Raw genomic sequence first — 25,987 nt, forward strand, 5'->3', positions numbered from 1 at the left:
GATAGTCTCACGTGCATTATATTATTTGGCCGATTGGAGCACCACTAGCGTACTACTCTTACTACCTCAGTTTGGAATATGTATGCTAAGCAAAAAATTTATAAAACAAATTGCTTGACATACAGTGCTGAAAGAACAAGCAGTCACATTAACCACAGTTTTAACACAATCGTTTCAGACTCCAAACCTTCATCTTGTTTTCTTGCCCACAAACCATTATAGCTTCTTTAAGATATCACTCATTTTTAGGTGACAATAGTTTTGTTGGTAGTATGGTTCCAGGTTACACTTTATTTTATTATTACATTCTGTTGACTGTAAGTAACACTGCACCTATACAGTATATCTACTAGCTCTCTATAGAGTGTTGGTAGAGTATTAGTTGACTGGTTCGGTTAGGGTTAAAATAAGTTAACATGTACTTGCAAAGTAACTGATAGTCAGTAGAATGTCTGTTAGAACACCATCTCAAAAGAATTATTAATCAGATAGTCTACTAACACTCTAATGGCAGTTAGTTGACATGTAGGTGCAACTTTACTTATAGTCAACAGAATGTTTAAAAGCGACCATCCAAATGAAGTGTTACCTAATTTCTGCATGTGCATTTCATTCAGCATATAGTTTTTCATCTAGTATTTTAGAATGAATTCAGTTATCCGCTGATACCATTCAAAGATTAGAAACCATTTACTAAGAAAATGTAACATGTGAGGCTCAAATCATTCACCCATTCATCACTTTATTGTGAATTAGACCCAACTGGTCTTATACCGACTTGAATACAAACTTTGCAAAAGATAAATAGGACAATTCTGAATCTATTCCACTAACTAAAATTCCAGTTTATTGCAGCGACTACATTTTTTTTAAAACACCTTAGTTCTATAGCATCCAAGGTAGAGATGGCATAGTGCATAACAGAGCAGATATTTATATATGTACACACATACAATTCATATAATTCATTTTGACAAGGCTTCAGCATCCACTACAGTCAATATAACACACACATTGTTTTTTTGTTTGTTTGTTTTCTTTGCTAATCCATTAATCCACTGAGATGAACGCATTTAAAACTTGCAATATCATGTTTTCCCACATAATTTGTCTTGAAATGATTATATCCCCACCTATCAAAAAGGAAAAATAAAGAGCAGTGTAGTAAAATATAATTGATCGATCAGACACATCGATATGCTCTTATCAAGTATTACCTGAAGCATTCTGGATCATCATGTTACAAGCAAAACAATGTGCTTAAATAGTATCGTCCTCATATTCTATGGATAGATATTATTTTTGAAGACATCTGCAGAGCCGCTGACAACATGCCAGTAGTAGCAATGTAGATTTTTCATTCAATACAATGTCAAATCAAAACAAAACAGAACTTTTGACATGATGACAGTACATACTGTATATATTAGTGAATGTCGCAAGCTCACCATCTCACAAATAAGAGAACACTGAATACACATCAAAGAAAATAACATCTCGCAAGTGATGCAGTTCAAATACAGGTTGATTAGAGTCAGTTGCTCTTTTATAATGAACGGGTCAGTACAGTATGATGTTGATTGCACAGTTATCATATCAGAGCATCTTTACAGATATTATATACACTGTCTCTCTGCTGTCCATCATGACAGTTTGTGATTGAACATTTAATATGTCTAAACATGAATTGGATATTTCAAAAATCATCTTTTTCAGTTTATATGAAAGTCCATAAAAACGCTTCTCAAAATTAGTGACCAGTCATGCCCTAAAGCTTTTGATAAATGTGTAAAAGTAAACATAACGTCAAGATAATACTGCAATGAAGAAAAAGTGATCGAACAAGGCAATGATAACTTGTCTACTGGGGCAAAAATGACAAAATTGCTTTTGAGTGCTTTTAGTACAGAAAACAAAACCACTGTCATCATGTTGTCATTTAATGCACTCAAATTCAGGTTTGTTCGGGATAAACATGTTTTAACAGCAGACTAGCGCTAGGTCATGAATTATTTTTAGCCTGTCCATGATCACGATTTATAAAACGAGGAGGGACGCACACATTTCATTTGGCTGTCAAACATTGGCTGTGACATCAGAGCTAAGAGACCTGCTCTTGAACAGGATGCACTTTAGTGGGAAAGCTACATAAAATGGTGCTCTGTGAAAAGCGGTTGTCGTTGTGTATCCATTAGCTTAACCACGACATTATAAAGCTGAAACATCTGGCATGGAATTGTTTTTTTTGCATAATTTCTTGATCAGTGATTTGTGTTCGATCCATACTTGGACCCTACGGAGTCATCAAGAAGTCCGGCTATCATGCAAATGGGTTTCCAAATGGGTCTCTGAAAGGATCTAAGCCCACTGTCTTTATGGGAGGAGCATTCTGTAAAGGTCAAAGGGAAAAAAAAGAAACAAACATTTAAAAAGGATGAAAAAAACAAACATATACACTGCCCTCTAAAAGTTTGGAAACGCCTCTAGAAAAGTGGGGATTTGGACGATATTGGCATGAATCCTTTTTCATCTGTGATAATTTTGACAGCACAAAGAAACAACACAAACTACTAAACATATATATATATATATATATATATATATATAATAATTTTTTTTACATAAAATATGTTTTCAACAACAGTTTGTACATAGAAAATATAAAATTTTTTTGATTAATCAAAATGTATCCATTTTTTTCAACATTGACTTGTTATGTTACTCCAAGCCTCCTGAAGATGATTCACACTGGTTGGACACTTCTTATGGACCTCCCCTTTAACATGTATATATTGCCATTATTATGTAATCAAAAAGAAAATTATTATTACTGGTCTTAAACGATAATGTCAAATTACTTTAACATACACTATTTGCACCAAAATATGATTTATAATATTATAATATGATTTATTTAAAATAGGATTTATGCTGATATCATCCAAAACCATATTTTGCCAAGGATGTTTCCAAACTTTTGGAGGGCTGTGTATATTCTTGAGGCTCTCAGAAAAACTCTAAATTGTTTGATAAAATGTCTCATAATCTCTTATAAGGATGCACATATACATACAGTTGCAGGTACAGATGTGCCAAACACATTTTTTTTGTCGAATGGGTTCTGGCCTCCAATCTTCAGTTCAACTGAAATCAAACATAAACTTATTAAACCTATTCTTTGTTAAGCTAGCTGCCAAAGCAACATTTCCTATTTAAATTTTGTTTAACCGTGTTTTTCCATGTACTTAAATTATGAAGAAAAAAACAACATGAATAAACTTGGAAATAAAAACAAATGACTAAAATTTTAAAAGTACCAAAACAGAAAATCAATAAATAAATTCAAACTATTAATAAAAATGATAATATTAACTCACAGACACAACAAATATTATGGTTCAATGGTCACATGACATGCAGGTAAACTAATTATTATTATTTCCAGTATAGTTAAATGTTTTCAGTTGTCATCATATTTGTATTATTATTTTGTACTGTATTGATAACTTAAAGGTTAAAATCTTGTCATTAATCACTTAGACACGCTTAGTTTGTCTTCGGAATAGAATTTAAGATATTTAGGATGCACCAAAGAAAGGATACGTCTTCTACACATATTTATGCTTTGATTTGTATAAACAGCATATTTTTCCATTTACACAAAAGAGTGTATGCTATGTTCGTCCAGCGGATGCTCTCCAAAATGTCGCTATGGTAATGTTATGGTGCCAAACCATTGAAAAAAGTAATTATTTTTGATTTCTTTCCATGCAAAATAAATTCTCATAGCTTCATAATATTATGGCTGAACCACTGGCAGATCGACTATTCTGATGATATCTTTAATAATTTTCTGGACCAGTCAGTGAGATAGAGCAAGCCTTCTGGTTTTCATCCAAAATATCGTAAATTGGGTTCAAAAGACAAACAAAGATTTTAGGGGTATGGAACGACATGGGGGTAAGTGATTAATTACACCATTTTAAATTATTTACTTTCAAATATTAACCCCTAAAGCTTTTATTTTGGTGTTAAACGCTTTTTCTTCAGGGAGATCCCTGTTCATGTGAAAACAAATTTATAAATACTTCTTTTTAGAAATCTGATGAAATGCTGAAAACCTATTTCTGAACAATTTAGAAAATTCTGCATGTTAAATAAAGTGATACTGGTGTATGCTGCATTCCCAAGTGTACATTATGAGCAACACAAACTGACAACTGACGCAGAGATGTATTTGATGGCATTGTCATGTAATCATTAAAGAAATAGTTAATCCAAAAATGAAAATTCTGTCATCAGTTACTCACCCTCAAGTAGTTCCAAATCTGTGTGAATTTCTTTGTTCTGCTGAACACAAAGGTATTTTGAAGAAAGTTTACCAGGTGTTTTGAGTCACCATTGACTTCCACAGTAGGAAAAAAAAAACAATTGAAGTCAATGGTGACCCAAAACTGCCTGGTTACAAACATTTTTCAAAATATCTTCCTTTGTGTTCAGCAGAACAAAAAAATTCATATAGAATTTGAACGACTCAAAGGTAAATGATTAAATAATGACTTTTTATTTTTGGATGAACTATTCCTTTAGCAGCTGAGATTTTAATTACAAACACATCCATATCTGCTCACCTTTCCTTGCTGGCACGTTTGGTGGCTTAGCCATCTGGAAATCCTTAAACATTTCTTTGATATCTCTCTTCTCCTTTTCTCCCAGAGGATCCAGGTCAACAAAAGCATTACTGTCCACTTTTGGAGCTTCTTTGGTGGCTACTGCCCGAGGTGGAACTAATGGAGGGGGACTGGAGCTCTGCTCTCCATCGGACACAAGGCTGGGTGGAAATACGCTGGTCTGGAAGGGGTTCCCTATGGCTGAATGAGGGGTCCAGGATCCATTGGAGACTGGGGTGGTGCTCCATGACAGAAGCTGTTGGGTAGCGGCTGGAGGGCCAGGAATGTTTCCCCAGGCTGGCGCAGGAGAAGTGGAGAAGACAGGTGCTTGATTGAAGGGCTGAGAGACACTGGTGGTGTTTGGGAAGATGGAGGAGAGCGGCTGATTCCACAGAGGAGTGGAGATTGCAGGTGGAGCCTGTAGAGTCAATCCTTCTTTTAAAAAAATAAAGAGTTGATAAAAAGAAGATAAAATATTAAAAAACTGCACTTCAGTGTTCCTTATTCTATAAGCATCGAATGGACCATGCATTCTTCTTGACACTAAGAGCCATTATTGGTAATAACTATATAATAACCCCTGATTTTGTGAATGTTATACTGCTATACCTTAGTCTATTTGAATCACGCAAATTGCTTGTAAATCTTACAATGTTTTAATTGTTCACCTATATCTTTTTTTTCCAATTTGTTTGCCACTTGCTAGGTATTCATGTTGGAACCTGTCATCAACATTCAGATTCAAGATTACACTGCATTCAACATTTTATCAGTTCATGCTTTCCCTGAGAACCTTTGGCCCAGGAAATGCCATGCCCTGCTGTTACAGGGATATACAGGTATGAACAGAACAACACTCATTTTAGGCTCAAGGTTTGAGATTTTGAAAAATTTTGAAAAAACATTTTTAGATTTTTATTTATTGTGTCAAACATCTTACCAAGACCTGTGAGTGTGTCAGTGGAGGAAGGGCTCCTGCTGAACAGACTGACAGAATTGACAGGGCAGTTCTCAGTTTGAGGAGGCGGTGATTCTGATTGGTTTGGTGGAACAAAAGGGTCTGTCCCGGGTTTTTCACTGGAAGGGGACTATAAAAGAGAAAACAAAAATAATTATGAACTGGTTAAATTAAAGAACAAGGATTATACAAGCCTATTGTCACTTGAACTGAAAAATCAAATTTTCTCTACTGACAAAGTCTAAAAACAGCTTACATTAAAGCCATGTGACATGTGGCATATTGTAGGACTTTATGATGTAAAAGTGCAGCTAAATACTGCCTCCTCAGAAGAAGATAAATGCCTTCATGTACATTACATGCTTTAGGTAAATGACAAGAGCCGCAAACACAGAAGCATAAACCAAATGCTTTATTTGATGAATTAACTTTACGTAGTTTATTGCTAATGAAATTCTGGAATTGGATCCTTTGTTCACTTCATTTACTGCAGATCCATTTACAAGCAAGGGACCATTCGACAGGGTTTTCAGAAAGATTGAAACTAAAATATAATGCTGACGATACATACCGCACAATTGTGAGTAGTAACTGTAACTGTTTTTATTACGTGATCACTATTACTTTGTCTGTTGTTTGATATGTACTAAGTACTGATGCATTTTTAAAATGAAAAACAGCAGGTGTGAAAAATATCAAACATATACAACTATTAGCCAATTATAGCAGTGGGCATTTAATTTTACAATCCACCACACCTATTCAAAAAGAGCATTTAAATGAGGAGGGTCAAAACAGGGCAGAAAACAGATTCTAAATTATTATATTTTTTGATGTAAAAATCTTGACATCGATCGAACTCGGAAAACAGTACAAAATAAACAAACAAAAGCAGTTCATGACCCCTTTAAATGACTACTTTTGTTTAGCTAATCGAATTGATCAAATATAACAGTAAATACATTTATAATGCTATAAAAGATGTTTGCTTGAAATAAATGCTGTTTGTTTTAACTTTCCATTCATCAACAAATTAATTCATTCATTTTTTTCATATTTACATGTAGCCTAATGTGATGGGAAAGACATTAGCAAATCCATCCTTACCTTATGAGCACAACTCACTGAAGCATTAAAAATCGAGGCAAACAACATTACCAATCATGAAGTGGTGTTAGAAATAGATTAGAGAGCTTAAAGTCACAAGAGACACGAAATGAAGAAAAAAACAAAGCATTGAGAAGTGAAGTAGAATGTTATTTATTAAAATAAAAAGCAAGAAATAATACAGTGTCATCAATGCAACCTCACCTTCACACTCCTCCTCCCCCTTCCAGCCTTCATGTTGAGCGGTGGAGGGCTTATAATGACCGAATCCTTGCTTTGATTGACAGATGGCTCTATGCCTCCATTCTCGTGTTTCACTCCATTCTGCACCGGCTGCATTTTCTCTGAACCTCCCACAAACGGATTAGGCATGGCTTTCCCATGTCCGTTCTGCTCTTGAACTGGGACAGTATTCTGAGTCCAGCTAGTGGCTTCCGCAGCTCTGCCATCTAAAGGCCAGTGGCCATTACTGAGAGCATGGATGATTGTCCTGTTGGAGAGTTGGTCAAACTGCTGGCCTAAGTAGTCAGAGTCACCATTCTTAGGGCCACTGTTAAACAAGTTATTAGGGCTGTGGTTGGCTGTGGCAGAGTCGTCCCTGATTGATTGGTCGTCACTTTTGGAAAATGGGTCATCACTGAACGGGTCATGGATAGGGGCGGGGAAGAAGTTGTGTTGAGAAGAGAAGGGGTTCTCAGGCGAGAGGCTGGATGGGGCTCTGGGAACAGAAGACGAGGTGAAGGGGTTTCCTTTAACGCAGTTCTGATTGCTGTCTATCTCAGTGGACAAATCCATCAACAGGATGTCCTCAGACTCCTAGAAGAAGATATGAGGGGGGGAAAAATAAACAATGAGCCGATGCCGATAATACAGATTAAGTAAAATAAACTTTAGGTAGATGCTGTGTTCAAGCAATCAGAAATTTTAACAAGATGGGCATGCATGATGTAAGTGTAGGGCTGCCAACCATATGATGAATTATTCTGTTTTTAAGGGGAAAGTATTGCATTCCATTTTCAACACAGGATGCAGTCTGTCCTGAATTTTAGCATCTTATACCCACACAGTTTAGAACAACATTTCTCCATCTGAATCGGTTTTACACAACCATTCAAAAGTTTGGCGTTGTCCTTCAGAAATCGTTCTAAAATGCTGGTATGGTGCTTAATAAACATTAATTGATGATTTCATTATTTTCTTTGTTAAAAACTGCAGCTTAATATTTTTTGGAAACAGAAATAGGATTAGAAAGGTGAGCCCACACTTTTGAATGGTAGATTACTTACAAGTGAATAAAAAAAACAATTAAAAAAGTGAAAAACAAATAGCAAAAGATGGATGTGAAACACAGAGCATTGTTAATTGCCCCAATACTGGAAATGCTACGCAGATGCTACATTTGACATTAAGCAAAGAATCAAGGAAGTAGAAGTTTCTTTTTTAATTTTTAATTGTAAATGGAGAAATAGACAGGCATTTGTCCCTTCTCCTTCTCTACTGAAGTTGGCAACCCCGCCAAGTGTCAAGTGTTTTCCCCAATATACCATGCTTTCGACAACAAAACACGGGCTGAATAATGGATGACTTAAAACACATGAATAATCTTAACAGTATATGCACACATTACCTGAATTTGTTCTCTCAGAGTGATTGCAGTGTTAGAAGTTAGAAGAATAAGACTCTTTATCAACACCACTTATAAAAAGTTCACCATGAAAGTAAACAGTAAGCAGAAGATGAGAGGCTACAGGAAGTGTGCAAACTTGAATATATTTTACATGTAACCTATTTAACACTTAGGCTGAGTATTCATAATCTTGAAAAAAAGAAAAAGGCAAAAATACAGCTTTTAAACTCTTCTAAAGAGCCAGTGTCTTCAAACAACTGAGCCTTGTCGAGTTTTAGTGCTTGTTATTTTTGTTGGCCTGAACCCAGGCCTTCTACTCCCCATGACAGCATTTTCTTCATTTGAGGTCAATCAAGCACCAGAGACTAAACAAGAACTATAGCGGTATATGAGACTAGTCTGAATGCCTCTACTTTCTTTCAAACAGCGTAATGTCTCATTTGGATAATGTTGCTTTGGTCTGTTAAATGAGTTGGTGTGTGATAGATTTCCGTGCAAATAACATTAATAATGTCAGTGTATCTTTTTGTGTTAATAAAGCAGAGTGTCACCGTCAATACAAACCATTAATAAACAAAACCGGAGGAAAAAAAAAAAGTCTCACATTCAGTCTGAATGTGTATATTTATACACGGGTATGTGTGACTCATTCTTGCCCAACCATCTTACCGAGGGAGAGTTTAAGTCAGGTGGGGTCGACATGTCTCCAAACAAGTCCAGCTGTTCGACGCCCTGCAGCACAGAGTTGAAAAGGAAAAACAAGATTCAGACCAGATTATGGAAGCCAAACAGAGTCAAAGTAACCAAAACACCTAAGAGAAGCCCTATTCATACTGTGGGCAGATGAATAGGAGGAAATGAGCAGAATGAGGAGAACTGCCTTTTTTTCCAAGGTCTGTGAGTGAAAGGAGTGGAAGGAGAATGGCCAGAGCTGCTATGTGATGCGTCTCAGTTATTTCCTGTCTGCTAACTTCATTAGCTTTCACCCCCTGAGGAGACTAGTTTAGGTGCTGTGTGCAAATGGTGAACAACAACATGAAGACAACCCAGCAGGGGGCTTCAGGAACTGGGCCAGAGCAACAAAACTCTACTGCTAACTCTGCCTTCAGGTTGGAAACCACTAACAAAATGCTTCCACTGTTATTTTACAAGGATCGGAGCCATTTGGTGAATTTAAACCCTTCATACTTACTTTTCTGTCATTGTGTGAGCCTTCACTGCCGTTCTGGTGAGGTAAGATTGACAGAAATTGAGTTACTAGTTGCATTGGCAAAAATATACAGTATGATATGAACATTTGGCAGATGAAGCATTTAAAGTCTCAATACTTACTTCCATCACTTTATTATTTTCATCCTAAAAGAGAAAACAAGATCTGATTAGTAGGTCAAAAATAAAAACTGACAAAAGCAGTACAAACTAAAGAAGACTGAAGCACAGAAGTAATTCAGTTTGTGTTGATAAACATACTGTGTACATTACCTTTGAACAGTGTGAAGTTGGTAATATAAAAGTATGCTTACTATGATAATATTTAAAAAAAAAAAAAAAAAAAAATCTACATTATCGAAGTATATTCATTATCAATTACCCCAGTCTGCAGTGACATGATTCTTCGGAAATCATTCTAATATTTTGTATAATTTTAGATAATAAATAAAATTCTTTAAATAAAAATATTCATTCATTCATTCACTTTTTTTAAAACATTTGATCAGTTTAATGCAACCTTGCATTAAACAGTTTTAAACAGTTGTATACAAAACTTTTGTTAAAATACTACATTTGTCAGCAGCTCATACAGCCTAGAATCATCTAATAATAATAATTTCGAAAGAGGTCCAGCACCTTCTTTGAACCCTCAACTTCTTTTTTCTTCATATTGAAGATTAACTGGAAAAGATCCTTCAGGTCAATGACAAGAGGCTCCGCCTGAGTGAAAACACAAACAGTCTGTTAAAAGACATGCTTCCTGCTGGTTTATGGGTGAATGTTTTTAAGTGGGGGGAATGGTTTCTTTTTTTATATATATAGCAGAGCTACAAAAAAAGACAGAACAAGTTTGTCTGTGTGTGCCTAAGGCGTAAGTGTGTGAGGAAGGAAAGAGCTTTGCTCAATAAAATCTCACTGGACCTGCTGTGCGGTTTTAATGGCGAAGAACTGGTGCTGGCCTTCTGCACCGCACACATAGCCAAATGCTCTGCTGTCAGTGACATCCCGAGCGATGAAGGAGATCTTATTTACAGCATGCTCCAGCAATGTTGCCTGGAGAAGTCAAAACAACATAACAATGAATAAGTTATTGAGTTTTAAATGATATTCCTGTTGAAGACTTTATACAGTACTAGTCCGTACCCCTGTTTTCTCATCAGTAACAGTGATTCCTGAGAGAGAAATGTTCACCCAAACTCTCTGCTTATGTTTGCCCCGAGAGCGATCGGCCACCGCCTTGCCCTATGAACACAGAGAGAAAAAATGAATAATTACTTCTTGATCCTGGATGCAGTCAGTATCGTGCTAAAACATATCTACCTTATCCTTCGGACAATTAAGCTTTCTGTCTCTTAAAGAAGCTTATTGTACAAAGCCAAATAAACCACGAAGATCATTACAGTATTATTTATGTCAAAAATATCGGAAATCTGTTGACTTAATTTCTTTCTGAAGAGAAATGGCTCTCTCTGATCTATCTTTCTTCTCAATTCTAGCAATCTTGTTTTTTCCACAGTTTACTCTCTGGTGGGATTGAGGCACTATTTTCTATAAAGCTTTAAAACAAGATGCAGTGTTATAAAACGTTTTATAAAAATGAATTCATCACGTCCTCTGCCATTAGTTTAGGCTAAAAGAAGTCACTTAAGAAATTTACTAAAAGGTAAACATGTTTGACCCTTTACTGACCTTTAGTTTCATCATAGAGTCTTGGCTCATTTTGTCTCCTCTTGCTTCAGGCACATCATCTACACCAATCAGCTTGGCTTTGTAGCGAACTCCATTACCTTTGAACCTGGCGAGGAGGAACTCGTCTGTTTTCTCTGGGCTCGCAGCGGCTGAGAAGAAAAGATAAAGAGAGAGATTGTAATCTAAAACATAAAATGCAGTACTGTGAGAATTAAAAATATTTCAATTAATCATTAGTACAGAGTGCTGGCGTGTATTAAACTGCACTGCTGTTTTCAATAATAATAGTAATATAAAAATTAATTGTTTTCAGCACCAAATCAGCATATTACAATGATTTGTGAAGGATCACATAACACCGAAGACTGAATAAAACTGTCTTGAAAAGAGCTGAAAAAAGCAGGTTCTTCACTCATACATGAAACCACCAATTAAGTGTCCTTTCTGTAGTGCAGGACAGCCCCTGTTATTTAACCTTTTTAAAATTCTGCTCCATGTAATTAACTGATTACAGTTTACAGCCGTCATCACAAATGCAGCTGTCATTCAAAACAAAAGCATCTAAACTGGGAATGAACAGTACAGCGCGGAATCATTTATGAAATCCTCTATTCTTAGAGAAATGAGAAACGATTCAGCGACATAATTACGGGTGTCGCTGGGACTGATTGATGCCATTCGGAAGGAACTGATGGTACCAGCTGTCTGAGAGACGGAGTTATCTCTAGCAGCTCCGAATCTCAGTCTGAATGTTATTCAATCACTGAAAATGTCAGCAAGTTAGCCAGACGCTCATCAAAATATGTGCGATTGCTCAATGGCGCAAAAAGATCTGAAGGAGGCTGATTAAAATGAACACAAAGTGCGTCAGAGAGCCGCTGATATGCTGATCATGCCGTTTTATCGGGTTCCTCCCAATGCATGTTTTAATATAACTGTCTGGCCACATTCTAGCACTGAAACTGTGTTGTTTTGGACACGTGCCACACTATTCGCAGAATATTAGTTTGAGAATTCATATCAATCCTTGGAAGCAACTTCTCTCCTCTTCATTGAGTCTTTTTGCTATTATCTACTTGACTTTTGATTCTTTTGATTTTTTTCGTCTGCCTGCCTTGTGTCTCAGTTTAAAACCAGAGCCCAGCTGACTATGTGGCGATGTCCACTTTTGGCCAGTGGCGCTGCTGAGATGGCAGAGGCGGAGAAAGAGGGAGTAAGCCAGACACAGAGAAACAAAAAGAGACTGAGAGAGAACAGCCTGGCAGAGGCCCAGACCTCATGCCTTCTGTGGCCAAGCTGAGGGACAGCATTGACATTCATCCCATGCAGGAACTCTACAGGCTTGAGGTCTCTGCTCTACAACTCCCAACCATGTGAACATATAATACCTATAAATACGTGCTTGCTTTAAATAGATGCTAAAAAAAGTCCTATTTAGAACCATATCATACTGAAGAACCCTTTTACACTGAAGTGGACTTTAAGTTCCTTTATTCCCGCCTTTTTGTCTTTCAAATACGTGACTGTCAAAGTCACCTCGTTATTCATTCTCTCAGCTATCCAGCTACAAAGACGATCGCTCACAAAAGGTAAATGATTTCTTTCTTAAAACAATAACAAAACTGTATCTTTCAAACCGGTTTCCCAACAATTGTGCATTTTCCTCTTTTCAGTACATGTATGTGTGAGCAGCCCTATTTAGTCTGGGATACTTCTGTCTTCTTCTCCACTAAGCAAGTAACAAATACAGTGAATTGATCATCCATATTATAACTTGGGTTAATACGTAAACATACCCAGTGACACATAAACATTAAAGTTACGCTCACATTAAAAAAACAAAACAGCATATGCTAGTTAGTTTTAAAGCTGGGATGCCGGTTTAAGCTGGTCCTTAGCTTTATATCACTTTTACCTTGTTAACATTTTGAAGAGCCCACATACTGTCCGTTTTTGCTACTTTTGGCCTTGATAAGCATATTCGTTTTTACATAAACAAATTGTAACTCTACACTCAATTGTGTATTTCTGATGCTTTTACATCCCACCAGCTCATCATCTGCATAGAGAAACCGCCACTCAGACACACCAAAATACACACATAATGATGGATTTAAAGGCATCACAGATGACTGAAGATATTGCCTTCTTTAGATCTGTTTTTATTTTGATTTATTATATGACTTTTTTTTATTTATTCATGCCCAATGTCAACTGTCTTTTATTGATGCATTAATCTAATAAATGAAAATAAAGAACTCCTGAGATGAAGTGGGCAGAGAATACTGAAAAATGGCCTATTGCTCACAAATGAGCCTGATCATGAAGGAAAGCTATGCCATTTTTGTGCCAGTCTAAATCAAAGAGTTGACTTGAGAGCCAAAACATATCCATCTACAAAAAAGTTGAAGATATGAAAGAAAAACAGGCCTATACATAAACATGGCTGAAAGATCAAACGTGATGTTGCAGTTTTATATTTTTGTTTCTATGTCCAGCACATGACTATGAAAGACCTCCTTCAACCCCAGATGCACCTCATCACCCAAATCACTGCTGGCTCCTCAGCATGAGACTGTGGGAATCATTCTGCTTGTTTTCATGCCTGTGGAATAGGCTCATAAATAGACATGTTGGAGAGTGTCTTACAGTCGCAGCTGGAAGGTATTGTGGAAACAGCAACAGGACTGTAATGGAATCCATCACTAGTGCTCTCTGTTGGTATGAATGAGCTAGGCAAGACAAACAATACCACTGTGCACCAGGTTCCAGCTTAGAAAAATAAATCCAGAGAAATATTGGGTCAAAGAGGCCCCTGGAGCTCTGGACAGAGGATTTTAAGTTTCTGCAGGTGGCTGTTCGCCAACTTTGCGTTGCGCTACACGACATGTCAAGGAATCTGATGAACTCCAATAGTCCTCTTCAAATAGTCCTTTTGTTACATTATTGTACAAGAAACACCTTCATTTGTCAACCGTAATCACTGGGTCATAAAAATAATTGGATAATCATCAAGCTACTACTGCATCAGCTTTGCACTGAAGTACCAAAAAAGTGATTCAGATCAGGTTTAAATCAAGAATGTCTGATCTAATATCCAAAACTAATGTTATGACAATACAGAAAACACGGTGCTTGAATTTTGCATTTTTACCATTGCAATTAGACCGCAAACAAGCACAGTGTTTTAAACTGTGCTTTATGGAAGGCAAAAGGAAATATATTCAAATATATATATAAGTTATAAGATACACCTGCACATCTGAGATGGGGGCATCAAAATATATTAAAATATTAAAATGTCATAAGGCTCGAAGCAATTTCCTGTGATATTAATAAAAAGCTCACCCATGCTTAACATTCCACAAAAATAAGCAAATAAATAACCGAAACCGAAAGCAAACATTTTTAATAAACTGATGAATTTAGGTTAACATAACTATTTAATCATTTTTATCTGTTTCCAACGGTACAGTGAGAGAACAATATGGGCAAATCCTTCGGATTCCAGACTGAACCATAAATCATGGATGTAATCTCAAAATGGTTTTCTTAACCAGCTCTCAACTTCATGTAAATTCTCAGATCAAATCTCCAAACAAGCTGCCTTTTCATTTACAGAGGTGGCAAGTACAATAGAAGTACTTTCAGGTTTCGAAACTCTTATGAGGGCTTAGTTTTACCTCAGAATAGGTTCATTACATGTTTGTTGTGGATCAAGCATGGTTTTTGTAGGTGCTCTGGGGACGTGGACGCTAGCTCACACGCTCACACAGCAAGAGACTCACAGTAAATCTCAGCGGGACACTCGCTATACCACTAATGATGTGCTAGTAGACACAAGTAGGTCAGCAAAGACATCTACTAAGTTTTTGTACAAGCTTATAACAATACATATCATCTTATAATGGAGACGTTTTACTCACCAATTAAGTAAAAGGGAAAAAAGATTGCAGCCTTTTAAACAATGATTTGGCGAAGCTCTGCTTCAGAAATGGAGTATTTGAACCATTTGCATTTGAACCGTTTGAACCCAAGGTCTGGCCTGTATTCTAACAAAGCAAGATACTGAGATGTGCCAAGTGAAGACCCCTGCCCTGTCACATACCCTTCTTCTTTTCTTTTTTGGAGGGTGTCTTGAAAGGTGCCTGCTCGGCTGGGGTTGTGCTGGATTCCACTTCTTCAGACATGTTTGGAGGCCAGCCTTGTGCAAAACAAGTGTGAAGACAGGATCAGTTGAAGCACTCTTGCTCTCCTCTCTGCAGTGTGCGCACCACAGCTTAACTCAGCAGTGGACCATGCTCAGCTGTGCCTGCACTGAAGAGGAAAGAAAGAGAGAGGGGAATCAAAACAGGATCAGATTTAGTAGCTTTTAGACTTTGTCAGTAGCTTAGCAGCTATTTGCTACTAGGATGAAATATTTAGGGGCCAGGTTACTTTTTCAGGTGTCAAATTTCAATTGTTTAATTGACATAAACTAGTTGATGCATAAATTCATGAGCATAAATTCACTAATGCTGTGATTCATATGTAAGAATTTTGTAAGAATTTTTCTGCTTATCAATGCAAAAAAAGTCAACTTTACATTTGGACCGTATACAATAAACTATAATCAATAGGCTACATTTTGCAAAATATTTCAGTGTTTAAATTCATTACAAATGTATTACAAAATACACATACTCTGTTGTGAACATGTATCTTTGCTTACATATTGTCATATGTAAATAGAACATTTTCATGCACCTAAAGTGCACATCACAGTGGCAATTCCTGGTTCATTTTGAACTGTACGTAACCGAACATACATAAGGTTTAATAAAGGAGCCAGTTGTGATGACTCTTAATCACTCATAAAAAGGACCAGTTCATAACCGTCATCTGTTTGCATTACAGCTTGTGCTGTGTTCCTTGTCGTATTTAGAAAAACACTGACATGCATTCTAATGATATGATATCTGACAAAAATGCATATGGACACGCACAATTTTCCAGTACAGTTAGTCACAGACTGGAGTGCTGAGACGAGCATTAAAGCATAACAACACAATAAATGATGATAAATTCCATGTCGGAAGTTGGTGAATTTTGTTTAGTGTGTGCTGATCACTGGCTCGCTGAACTCATACTGGCTAGGTAATATGCTAACTCATACGTTTCCAATAAAGTGGGCTCTGCTTTCATTCCAGCAGACTAGGTAAATACACCGGGAATACTATAAATCAAAGTAGCTTTGCTGAAACAGAAGCTGAATAAACATCCTGGACTCCAACACATTTTGCTGTGGTGACCGCATTGTTCAGCCATAAATATTGTCCACTTGCTGCCTTTAACGCACCACGTGACGTTCATGTTTTGAGTTAATACAGATAACTGGCTCTCCTTGAGACTTATCTGAGGTGATAGGTCACTGAGACATTTTTGCATTCTCTAACCTGTCCTTTCTTGGCATATCCATTACAGGACCGTAGTACCCTCAGCCTCTATCTCCCGCTGTCTTTGCACTGCAATTATCCTGCCCTGCACCCAAAGACAGGAAGTCAGAGCTTCCCTTCCATCTGGGATCTATTCATTCTCCACCTTCTTCGTACCACAGACTGGCTATTTTTGAACATTTGTTTTCAATCAAAAAAAAATAAAAAATCCAAGCCACTCATACATAAAAATATTTGGGATGTTTTATCCATCCACTGACTCAAGCCGCCTATAAATATACAGGCTCCAACACTTTTCCTTGAAATATCCTTCCTGTATAATGTTTAACACAATGTTGCAATAATGTTATGTAATTAAAAACAATGTTAATAGTGTTAACAGATTAACCATAACCTTATTAACCTTCTCAAACTACTAAAATAAACTATTGTTTTTTGAAAAAAAAGTGACACAAACTTTTAAAAGTGGTCATTTGTTAAATAAAGTCTCAAAGTTTCAAAAAATAGACTACCTTTATTTTCTTTGATTAATCAAATTTGTTATCTAGTCCAACTCAAAATGGTATGCTTTGTGTCTCACCAGATTTAAATAGTTCCTGACCTATAATCAGCTTCACCTCTCACACTGGCGACCCTCGTGTGACCCCAGACTTCTGCTGGTCATCTATAACTAGTGAGCAGATTCTATTATAAGAGTGAAGAGTACCAGCTGCCCTTCCCCTGAATGACAGCTGCTGGCAGCTCGTGGCAGACAGAGCAACCGTGGCACAAAACATTTCCAAATGCAGTGTCCTTCCCTTATTCCTGGCAAAAAGGATGAATGGAAAAAAGGAAGAATGTGTCGTGCTGGCAAGACATTAAGATGTCCTTAGACAGGAATAAAGTCTTGGTCTCTATCTAGCTGACACGCTGATCCTATTAAGTCTGCAACAACAGATCTCGCGCACTGCCGCTGTTAACGTGCACACCTAAATAACAATCCAGACACCAGACTGTGAGAACCATACACTTTCAGGTGTTTGATAAACAGTACAAAGATATCTTTAAAATGCCAATATCTCAGCATTATCAATTCTGAGCACTATATTCCTGGAAGGGTTTCTAAACCATTCAGTACTAAATTCATTCAGGTGTTCAAGGTGAGTAGTAACAGAAACCGACACAGCTGAAAGATGTCGCCATGGTGCATCAAAAACAAAGGATGGTTCATTGCAGTAAACAAGTAAATCTGACGGAGTAGCTTCGCCATCACAGAAATACATTTGAAAAGATATTCAAACAGAAAAATAAATACCGCAGAGTCTGAAGTGGCAAGTTGCTTTGTTACTTTAACGGCAAACAACACATTTAAGCTAATGAACTATAAAGTCACTATAAAATGCTTTTTACTCAGTTTTCAGCAGCCAAGTTTTCAGTGACACGTGATCCTTCTGATATGATTAGGTGCTCGAGAAACATTTGTCATTATCAGTGATGAATAATGAATATAAGGTTAAAAAGAAGAGCTCCTATTTTAAATCTCTTGTAACATTAAAAATATATTTGCTGTAAATTCTGATCAATTTGAATGCATCTTGCTGGCTCAGTGTTAAAAAAAAGTTGTCTATTTATATGCTTAATAATTTTTTACACAATAAAAGGTTTTAAACGGTTCAGCCTATATTTTTAATATTAAGAGTATAGTTAGTTAAAAAAATGTTTAGTTGTAATAATTATAATTTATAACGTTAACAATAAATCCTTCTCACTCGACACGCTTTAATAAACTGCACAGTGCAAAAAATTAAATTGTTTATAGTTTCTGCTCATTTCTGAAACGTGCCCAATGTAGAGAAACACAGTATACAGGAAACATAAGAGAAAAATGTAAACATTTGCAGGAATTAGCGTATCCCTATGGACAGACCTCACACTATGACTAGGGCTGTGTTTTGTTTTGTTTCCTTTGTACGCAAGCAAAACCTCCTAATGTGTTACATCTGAAAAATAAAAGTGACACGTTCAATTACAAAAACATATTATCCATTACCACTTCATAAACTGTGGTCTAAAGTCTTCAACAAAAAGCCTACTTTTACAATGACTACATGGCCTCAAGCTCAGAATTGGACCGTTTTTTCTCTAAACAGACAATTCATGCTCTTCTGCTGGCCAATAAAACTTAGTGAACTCTATATTCTGTCCAACCATATGGTCGCCATATGAGTTGTCGTATATGGGCTCTTGTACCTTTAAAAAATTTTTTTGCACTCCTGCTCACATGACTTTAGTACTTCCTGGTCCAAGCGCAAGAAAAACATCAATATTTGCTCTTTCTCGCTGACCTGAGAAGACCTCTTAGTGTCCATTTTCTTCTCCCTGGCATCTCAGCGGGTCTTCAGCAATGGAGCCGGAGCCAGAGAGGACTAAGAATGGGTATATAAACACCATCTTTCCTGTTCCCTGTCCCTGGCCCCAAGGCTGTCGCTTAACATAAGCTATGGAGTATGCGTAAATATCCACATGAAAAAAGGAAAGCCAAGACACATCCTCCCCAGCTCAATGCCAAGAATCTCAGAGCTCTGAGGTAAACACACTGGACAGACAAAATCTCCAGGGGTGTGTTGTCAGTTGTCAACAGGACACTGGATAACTAGAAGGAACACACAGTGTACCAGGAACAAAGACCTGATTGTACTCATGCCACATGCAGGACCGATCGATGTATTTAATGGCCTCAGAACACCTCCGCATTTAGGACTCCCTCAGTTACTGGCTGAGGCTAATGAACTGTTTGAGAATGAAGATCAGAGCAAAAGCTGGAGGCTGAGGTGATAATGATATTGATTCTTGTAACATTTTGCAATTCAAATGTAACATGTGGCTGGCCAATTATTGTATGACCCTTTTGGCTTTGGATTGTGAGGGTTGCTACGGCAACCCTTGACAGGTACGGGCAACTCTTTTCATAGTGCTGCACTCGCAGGCTGGCTTTGCACAGCAAACACACAATCCATCATCCGAGACACATAATCAAACAAAATGAGGACAAGGCACACAGTACACACAAAGCCTCTGAAGAAATGTTAAACAATTACAATTCACTTTTTAAAAAGACGAATCAATTACATAGAGAATTCAAAGCAGCACAACTGTTTTCAACACTGCTAATAATGAAGGATCGGGACATTCAAGACTGGAGTAATGGTTGGTGAAAATCCATTATTTCCATTGCAGGATTACATTTTATTTCGAAATAATATGGTTTTTACTGCATTTCTGCAATTAAATGCAGCCTCAGCGAATTATAAATCACATTATTAATCCAAACCTTAAAGTATTAAATTAGTGCAACTGTATCAAATTGCAGTTGAGTACTGGAATAGTACAATGTTATTACAGATGCTTTAACTTGAGCTTCAAATAGCATGGCAGAAGGAGACTAAACTCACTGCTAAAGTGTTATTGAATGATATTCATAGTCAGATGGGTTTGTCAAAATGAAGGTTGAATATGTCGCGCAGGCTTTCTCACGGGATATCATCATACAATTAATGTTCTCAGCATGAGGTCCCATGATAAGTAGAGGTTTTTAAAAGTAAAAACATTTAAAAAGCGCAGTAACCCATAATTTTAGCTCTCTGCTTGTGTGGTCGTTCAGGTGTTCCAGACCTGCTACAAAAGAAGCATTAAAATGTCTGGTGTACAAACACTGCCTAGCCCATAACACCATAACTAGGGTCATCTAGTGACAAAACAAACTCTTTATGAAACACAAAGCAAAGGAAAATCCTGTTTCACACGATTTACTGAAATGATGTTAAATGGAAGGAAATAAAGACAAACAGTACAGTAAGCCGAAGGATTGCTCGAGAGATACAAAATGAACAGTCTAAATACCTATGTTTTATACACAAACCTTGGACTCTGGGTTTGTGTATAAAACATAGGTACAGAGGATTTAAGCATGTCGTTTGTGATCCTATACTGTAAATAGCGGTTTGTAGAAAAGGAGAAATGGAGCGCTTCGGTAAAGGCAAAAATGCAGCAAAATGTTCTAATGATGTCTAAAGTTTCTGTCCTAAACAAGAAGGACAAGGATAGTTTGTTCTGTCATCGGTCAAAGCCCCTTCCGATAAGCAAAAAGGACAGACAGCGTCATTGTAAAAGTTGATTCCATGGAGAAATCTGAACCTTATTTATCAGAGAACCATCCAGGAAAAAAAGAAGATGGGTTTATCGCCGGATAAGGCAGGTTTTGATTCCGGCATTATCTGATAAGTTAAAATGTGACCAACACACCATTTAGAGAGATAGTTCACCCGCAAATATTAAATTCTATCGCATATACACAATTTTTTATTTTGGGTGGACTACGCCTTTAAGCATGCAGAGGTCAAGTGTTATCTCAGCAGATACTGTTGAAAGCAAAGGCTTCCACATCGGTTCGTAAACCACTTTTTCTTTCTTTACAGGTATAAAGGAAAAAGCCCAATTTTATTGCTTTTTGTTGTTGTTTTTTTTGGTTTTGTTTTTTTTTTGGAGGGGGGAAAGTGCAGTACAAACAAACACTTGGGGCAAAGGTCACCAACCTCAGCATGTGGCCACCACAGTAAAATACCACTCTAAACATAAAAGAGCTGCCATGACTTCTATGCTGACCTATATATGTCCACAATGAAATACAATAGCAGTCCCTTTTGTCTAATAAAATGTCAAAGAGGCAGGAAAAGACAGCAGAGTTAGTGGAGAAGAGTCTCACTGAAGTCCAAAGTGATGGAAAGTTGCCTTTGTTTCTCTTTTTTGGACAACTTTCTTTTTAGGAAGAGAAAGGGAAGAGGGTGAAGGTGCTGGATAGCATTTGAAGAGTTCAGAATGAGGGACAGAAGAGAAACTACGTTGGGTGCCAACATCTGGTTTCAATAAAACAGCACACATTGTACCAAGAGGAGAAAGAAGTCTTGACGTGAGTCATACCCAGCGTCATTTTTAAACGGTAATTCACATTTTAAACTGTTATAAGAGTTGGCTACTCGTCCTTGGTAAAGTCATTTACACGTACTTAAGTAAAAGCACATTTGCTGTTTTCAATATGATTGAAAGCATCTGTCCATATCCAACGTGAGGAACAAAGATGTTTTCCTTCGACGTATCAAATAGGGTTTCGCTCTCTGACGACATCAAAGTGATCTCACTATAAAAGAGCTACATGTTCCCTCGACATTTCCAGTTTTGTTAGAGGAACAGGAACGTGTTTACTGTGGCATTTCCTCCTCTTAAAGTATTATGGGGGATGGTGAAGCAAAAGAGGATGAAAATGCCATACAGGGAAAGGAATAAACTGTATGCATACAGTTAAAGCGACTGAAATTTCTCTTGTCCTCTCATCACTCTTACTCCAACGCCGCCCTGGCAGTTCTCACGTTTAAAGGCTTAGCTTTTCCAAGCCTTGCACTGTCATTAAGATCTACCAGGACTTAATGATATACATTCCCTGGAACTGAGATCATACCTGGAACCAAAAGTACACCTAAGCTCGTGTGCCGCTTAAAAAAAAAAAAGCATTACTTGAGGTCATAACATAGGATATATGAGGACATTTTCATCCGTAGGCCTCTTGTGATTCTGCCGAGGAATCTACAAATTTAGGTTTCAGGCACACTGACTAAGAAAACACAAAACTAGCCTACTGTATGAGGCTTCACAGTTTAACTTCAGACGTTAAGGTCAAGAGGCTGTACTTAAACTGATATTAAAAAATGCTAATTATGCTATTGTATTGTTTTTTGTTTTGCCGTAAGCCGTGCCTCATAAATCCATATGAGTGTGGTATCGATATGAAGCAGTTTGACATCGGATGTGGTCACTGTTGTTGAATGCAAACATCTGTGAATTTAGGTCAGACCAGCAGCCAACATCAGTGTCGTATCAATCTAGTCTCGGATTGTACAGAGGATCGTTTAAAATCAACAGGTTCTATCTGCAAAAAGAAACAGGCGTGGGATAGATTTCGTACAGATATTACTAGGAGGTATATACCTCATTTTCCTGAGACCAGTAAATGCCTGACGATTCAAGAATGTATCGACGACTCAAATTAAACATGCGATACTTCTTTTAGGCACGTTAGGATGTCAGGTCTGCGAGAGAGCGTTAGCGAGCGTTACTGTGATATTTCAGTATTTTCGTTCAAAATCTGTAAAAAGCGTACAAGAAGGCATTGCGAAAACAATGTGAGGACTTTAGACTGTAACAGAGCTCGTGCTGCAGTGAATGGAAACAGACCGCTATTATTATTATTATTATTATTATTTAAAAAAAAAAAAAATATATATATATATATCCCCAAATTCTTTCCCTCCAGTTCATTCGTTTGTTTAAAGCACGAGATCCGTTTCAATAGCTGACAGAAATCGCCAGGTCGTCTACTACATTCATTTAGGAAAACGTTATACACACCTACGTTAAGACATTGAGCGGATCCTGGAGCTCGCATACTCCGAACCGGCAGAGAAAAGGCGGCTTGACAACGGAGTCGACGCGTGTCCGGTAGTGCAGAAGGTATATTCCCGGGAAACGGGTCTGAGATGTTGACGGTGAAGGTCTTATTCCCGGGATGTTGGCAGCTCTGAGGAATGTGCTCTGATGTTACTGCAGATTCGGTAACTCCCCCTCAAAGTGAAATTTAACCCTCTGAAGACCAGACGGCGATCTCCTTGTATTCACTGCATCACACGACACATAATCTGTCAGGGTTTTAAATGCGCTCTCGCTATTGGCTGTTTTTATGCCTAATTCGCCTTCATCAACTACCGATTCTTTGTAAGTCACACCTATTTTTTCGCTGGTCTGTGCATTTTTTTTTTGTCTTGATGACAAAATATGTATACTTCAGCAGGACATTACAACACTGCTGTTTCCAGTCAAAGAAATTACGCAATAATTTAACGTCAACAAACTGTACACGTTGTACCGTCAACACAATCCAGTGGCATCTTCGTGTAATTTGATTCAGTTTATTTAAAGCTATATATTTAATTATTTGTTCATTTATGTGTAATGGGCTTTTGTCATTTTTTAGACAAACGTGTTTCTTAAATTTGATAAGAGGCCTGTTTGGCATCTGTATTTTCTGTTTTTGAATTTTTATATACAGACAAAAATATATTTAGAGCATCACAGAAAATATTATTATTAAAATATTTCTATTATAAATAATACATAGGCCTACTTTTTACACCATGGCACTTGAAAACATAGGTCATTAAGGTCAAGAGGCTGATATTAAAATACCAACATTAAAATATTAAAATACCAACAAGAGGCTGATATTAAAATACCAACATAGGTATTTTAATAGCATTTCAAATGTAGGCAACTTGTGCAAAATATGCCAATTATGCCCAAACCAAAATAACCAGAGCCTAATTGTTTATGATATGGCTCTGGTCCTTCCTTCAATTTAAGTCTATGGAAAGTTTTATGATTATGCATTTTTTCGTTAGTGGGGTATATTCCTACACCATCTGTAGAACAAATGACAGTGTGCCTTGAACAGAGGAGGACGAGACAGTGATAGTGATAGAGAAGGAAAGCAAGGGAGTTATTTTCTTAGTGTTGCAGCTGATTGACAGCTAAATGGACAGTATTTTTAGAGCCGGTTTTGCATTGTTTGAGAGAACGTAGCCTTTCTTTCAAAATGGGTTCCCTGCTGAAAATAACGGTATTACACTGTGAAGAATGTAAATTACTCGAACCGATATGTCATGTTGTTTATTCCTTTCGGGTTATTATATATGAGAGTCTTTTGTTTCGGCATTTAATTTCAAGCACGTTCATTTTTACTCCCTATTCAAGTGTCTCGTGAAGAATGTCAGGCCAGGAAACTGTTAAGACGTGGCCCTAAAGAGAGAATGTTTTTTGTTCCCTGACGTCAGTTTATGAATGAACACCATGTACAGTACTACACCGAAAAGAAATGCTTGTGTTCCAAAAGAAATGTAAAAAGTAAATGCGAAACACTGAGGGGAATATATTTACTGAAATTTAGATAGATATTGTATAGCACATATATAAAGAATGCTTATGTAGCACATTTTGTTAACAGCCATGATGAACTGTGACACAGGAAAGGGACAGCAAAGGATATGAGTAGTTTTCTGGTTGCCCTTGAAATGACAGACATTCCCTCCTTCTGTCCCTCTCGCTCCTCTTTTTTCTGCTGACTCATCAAACATGTGAAAAAGAGCCACATTCATAAAATCTTTGCAAAGTCGCTTGTGCTTTTTGCGCAAAACTGTCCTGCAGGGCTAAAATAAAGCAAAGGTCTAGATAACTCCCTTATCTAAACAAACTCTTATATAGGGCTTTACGGATTGGTCTGTCACTCACTAAACTGTCAATCAATAGTCAGATCAGCAGTGGTGTGTTGAAAAAATGGAGCAGATGATACCAGTCCTGAGATATATCATGAGATTCTATTAGCATTCAAATAAACAGGCTCTTGTAAACAAAGCAAGTTTAATCCACACCAGACGCGTCTTCAAACACTAAAGCTAAACATCTTCTAAAACCCTGCTTATAGTAGTCTTTATTTGGACTAATATGAAGCTTAGTTGCCATAGCGACGGGTCCATAACAGGGCTGAATGCCCAGAGCTTGTTTTACTATTTGACGTTTCAAATAATGCCAGACATATGAAGGTGTTTTTCTCTGAATAGTATGTCTGAAAGATATATTCAGAAAGGAAGTGTGAATGAATAAATGGAAAATTCTTTATAAGTTGGGGGTGTAGATCTTCCGGCTTGAAGTTCTTCAGCTCCTCGAAGGCCACTGCGAGCCATTCATCCAAGGCACCCTGAGTTCAGTGGTCAAATGACGTTACCTCATATTTTACAGCAACCCCTTCAATGGGTTGGGGCTTGCCAAATAAAGACTACATTCACTGGCTCTGAGGCTCTTGCATTTATGAGAGGAAGAATCCAGTTAATCGTATGGGTGTCGAACAGTCCGACACTGGCGTTTCTTTGTTGCTGAATTCTATTGCACCAAATTGTTGGGTGGGTAGAAGATTTAAGCAAAACATCAGAGACGTTTCCTTAATGGAAAAGATTCCCATCCCACAGGATCTATTCATCTCTTATCAACACACGTTAGCTCTTTGCAGATATACTATACTAAGCTTCTCTGCAAACATAGATAACAACAGATATGTGAGCGCACATTTAATATATACACAGAAAAATACAAATGTGCGCTGCGTACGTCTGTATTTATATATCATGTTATATGATGTGACCATTAATGAATG

The 25,987-nt window shown here is 37.2% G+C and overlaps 1 protein-coding gene across 4 annotated transcripts; it reads right to left on the bottom strand.

Annotated features, from left to right (window-relative positions):
* Positions 1 to 722: 722 nt before the first annotated feature.
* Positions 723 to 23,496, bottom strand: si:ch211-204c21.1 (disabled homolog 2). 4 transcript variants are annotated; one of them, XM_043239220.1, is made up of 14 exons: positions 23,137 to 23,496; positions 15,372 to 15,580; positions 11,264 to 11,412; positions 10,718 to 10,816; positions 10,496 to 10,627; positions 10,211 to 10,294; positions 9,695 to 9,718; positions 9,555 to 9,587; positions 9,032 to 9,094; positions 6,940 to 7,551; positions 5,611 to 5,758; positions 4,632 to 5,102; positions 3,074 to 3,144; positions 723 to 2,389 (listed from the first exon to the last, which is right to left on the bottom strand). In XM_043239220.1, the coding sequence occupies exons 2-14, from the start codon at positions 15,451 to 15,453 to the stop codon at positions 2,321 to 2,323; spliced, it is 2,037 nt and encodes a 678-aa protein (XP_043095155.1). In that variant the 5' UTR covers positions 15,454 to 15,580; positions 23,137 to 23,496; the 3' UTR covers positions 723 to 2,320. The 4 variants fall into 4 exon arrangements, with proteins under 4 accessions (XP_043095155.1, XP_043095154.1, XP_043095153.1 ...); XM_043239219.1 differs by having other exon boundaries at positions 4,632 to 5,105; positions 23,141 to 23,494; XM_043239218.1 differs by having other exon boundaries at positions 4,632 to 5,105; positions 23,137 to 23,494.
* Positions 23,497 to 25,987: the final 2,491 nt, after the last annotated feature.

This window comes from Puntigrus tetrazona, chromosome 5 (genome assembly GCF_018831695.1).
Source record: "Puntigrus tetrazona isolate hp1 chromosome 5, ASM1883169v1, whole genome shotgun sequence".
Classification (NCBI taxonomy): domain Eukaryota; kingdom Metazoa; phylum Chordata; class Actinopteri; order Cypriniformes; family Cyprinidae; genus Puntigrus; species Puntigrus tetrazona.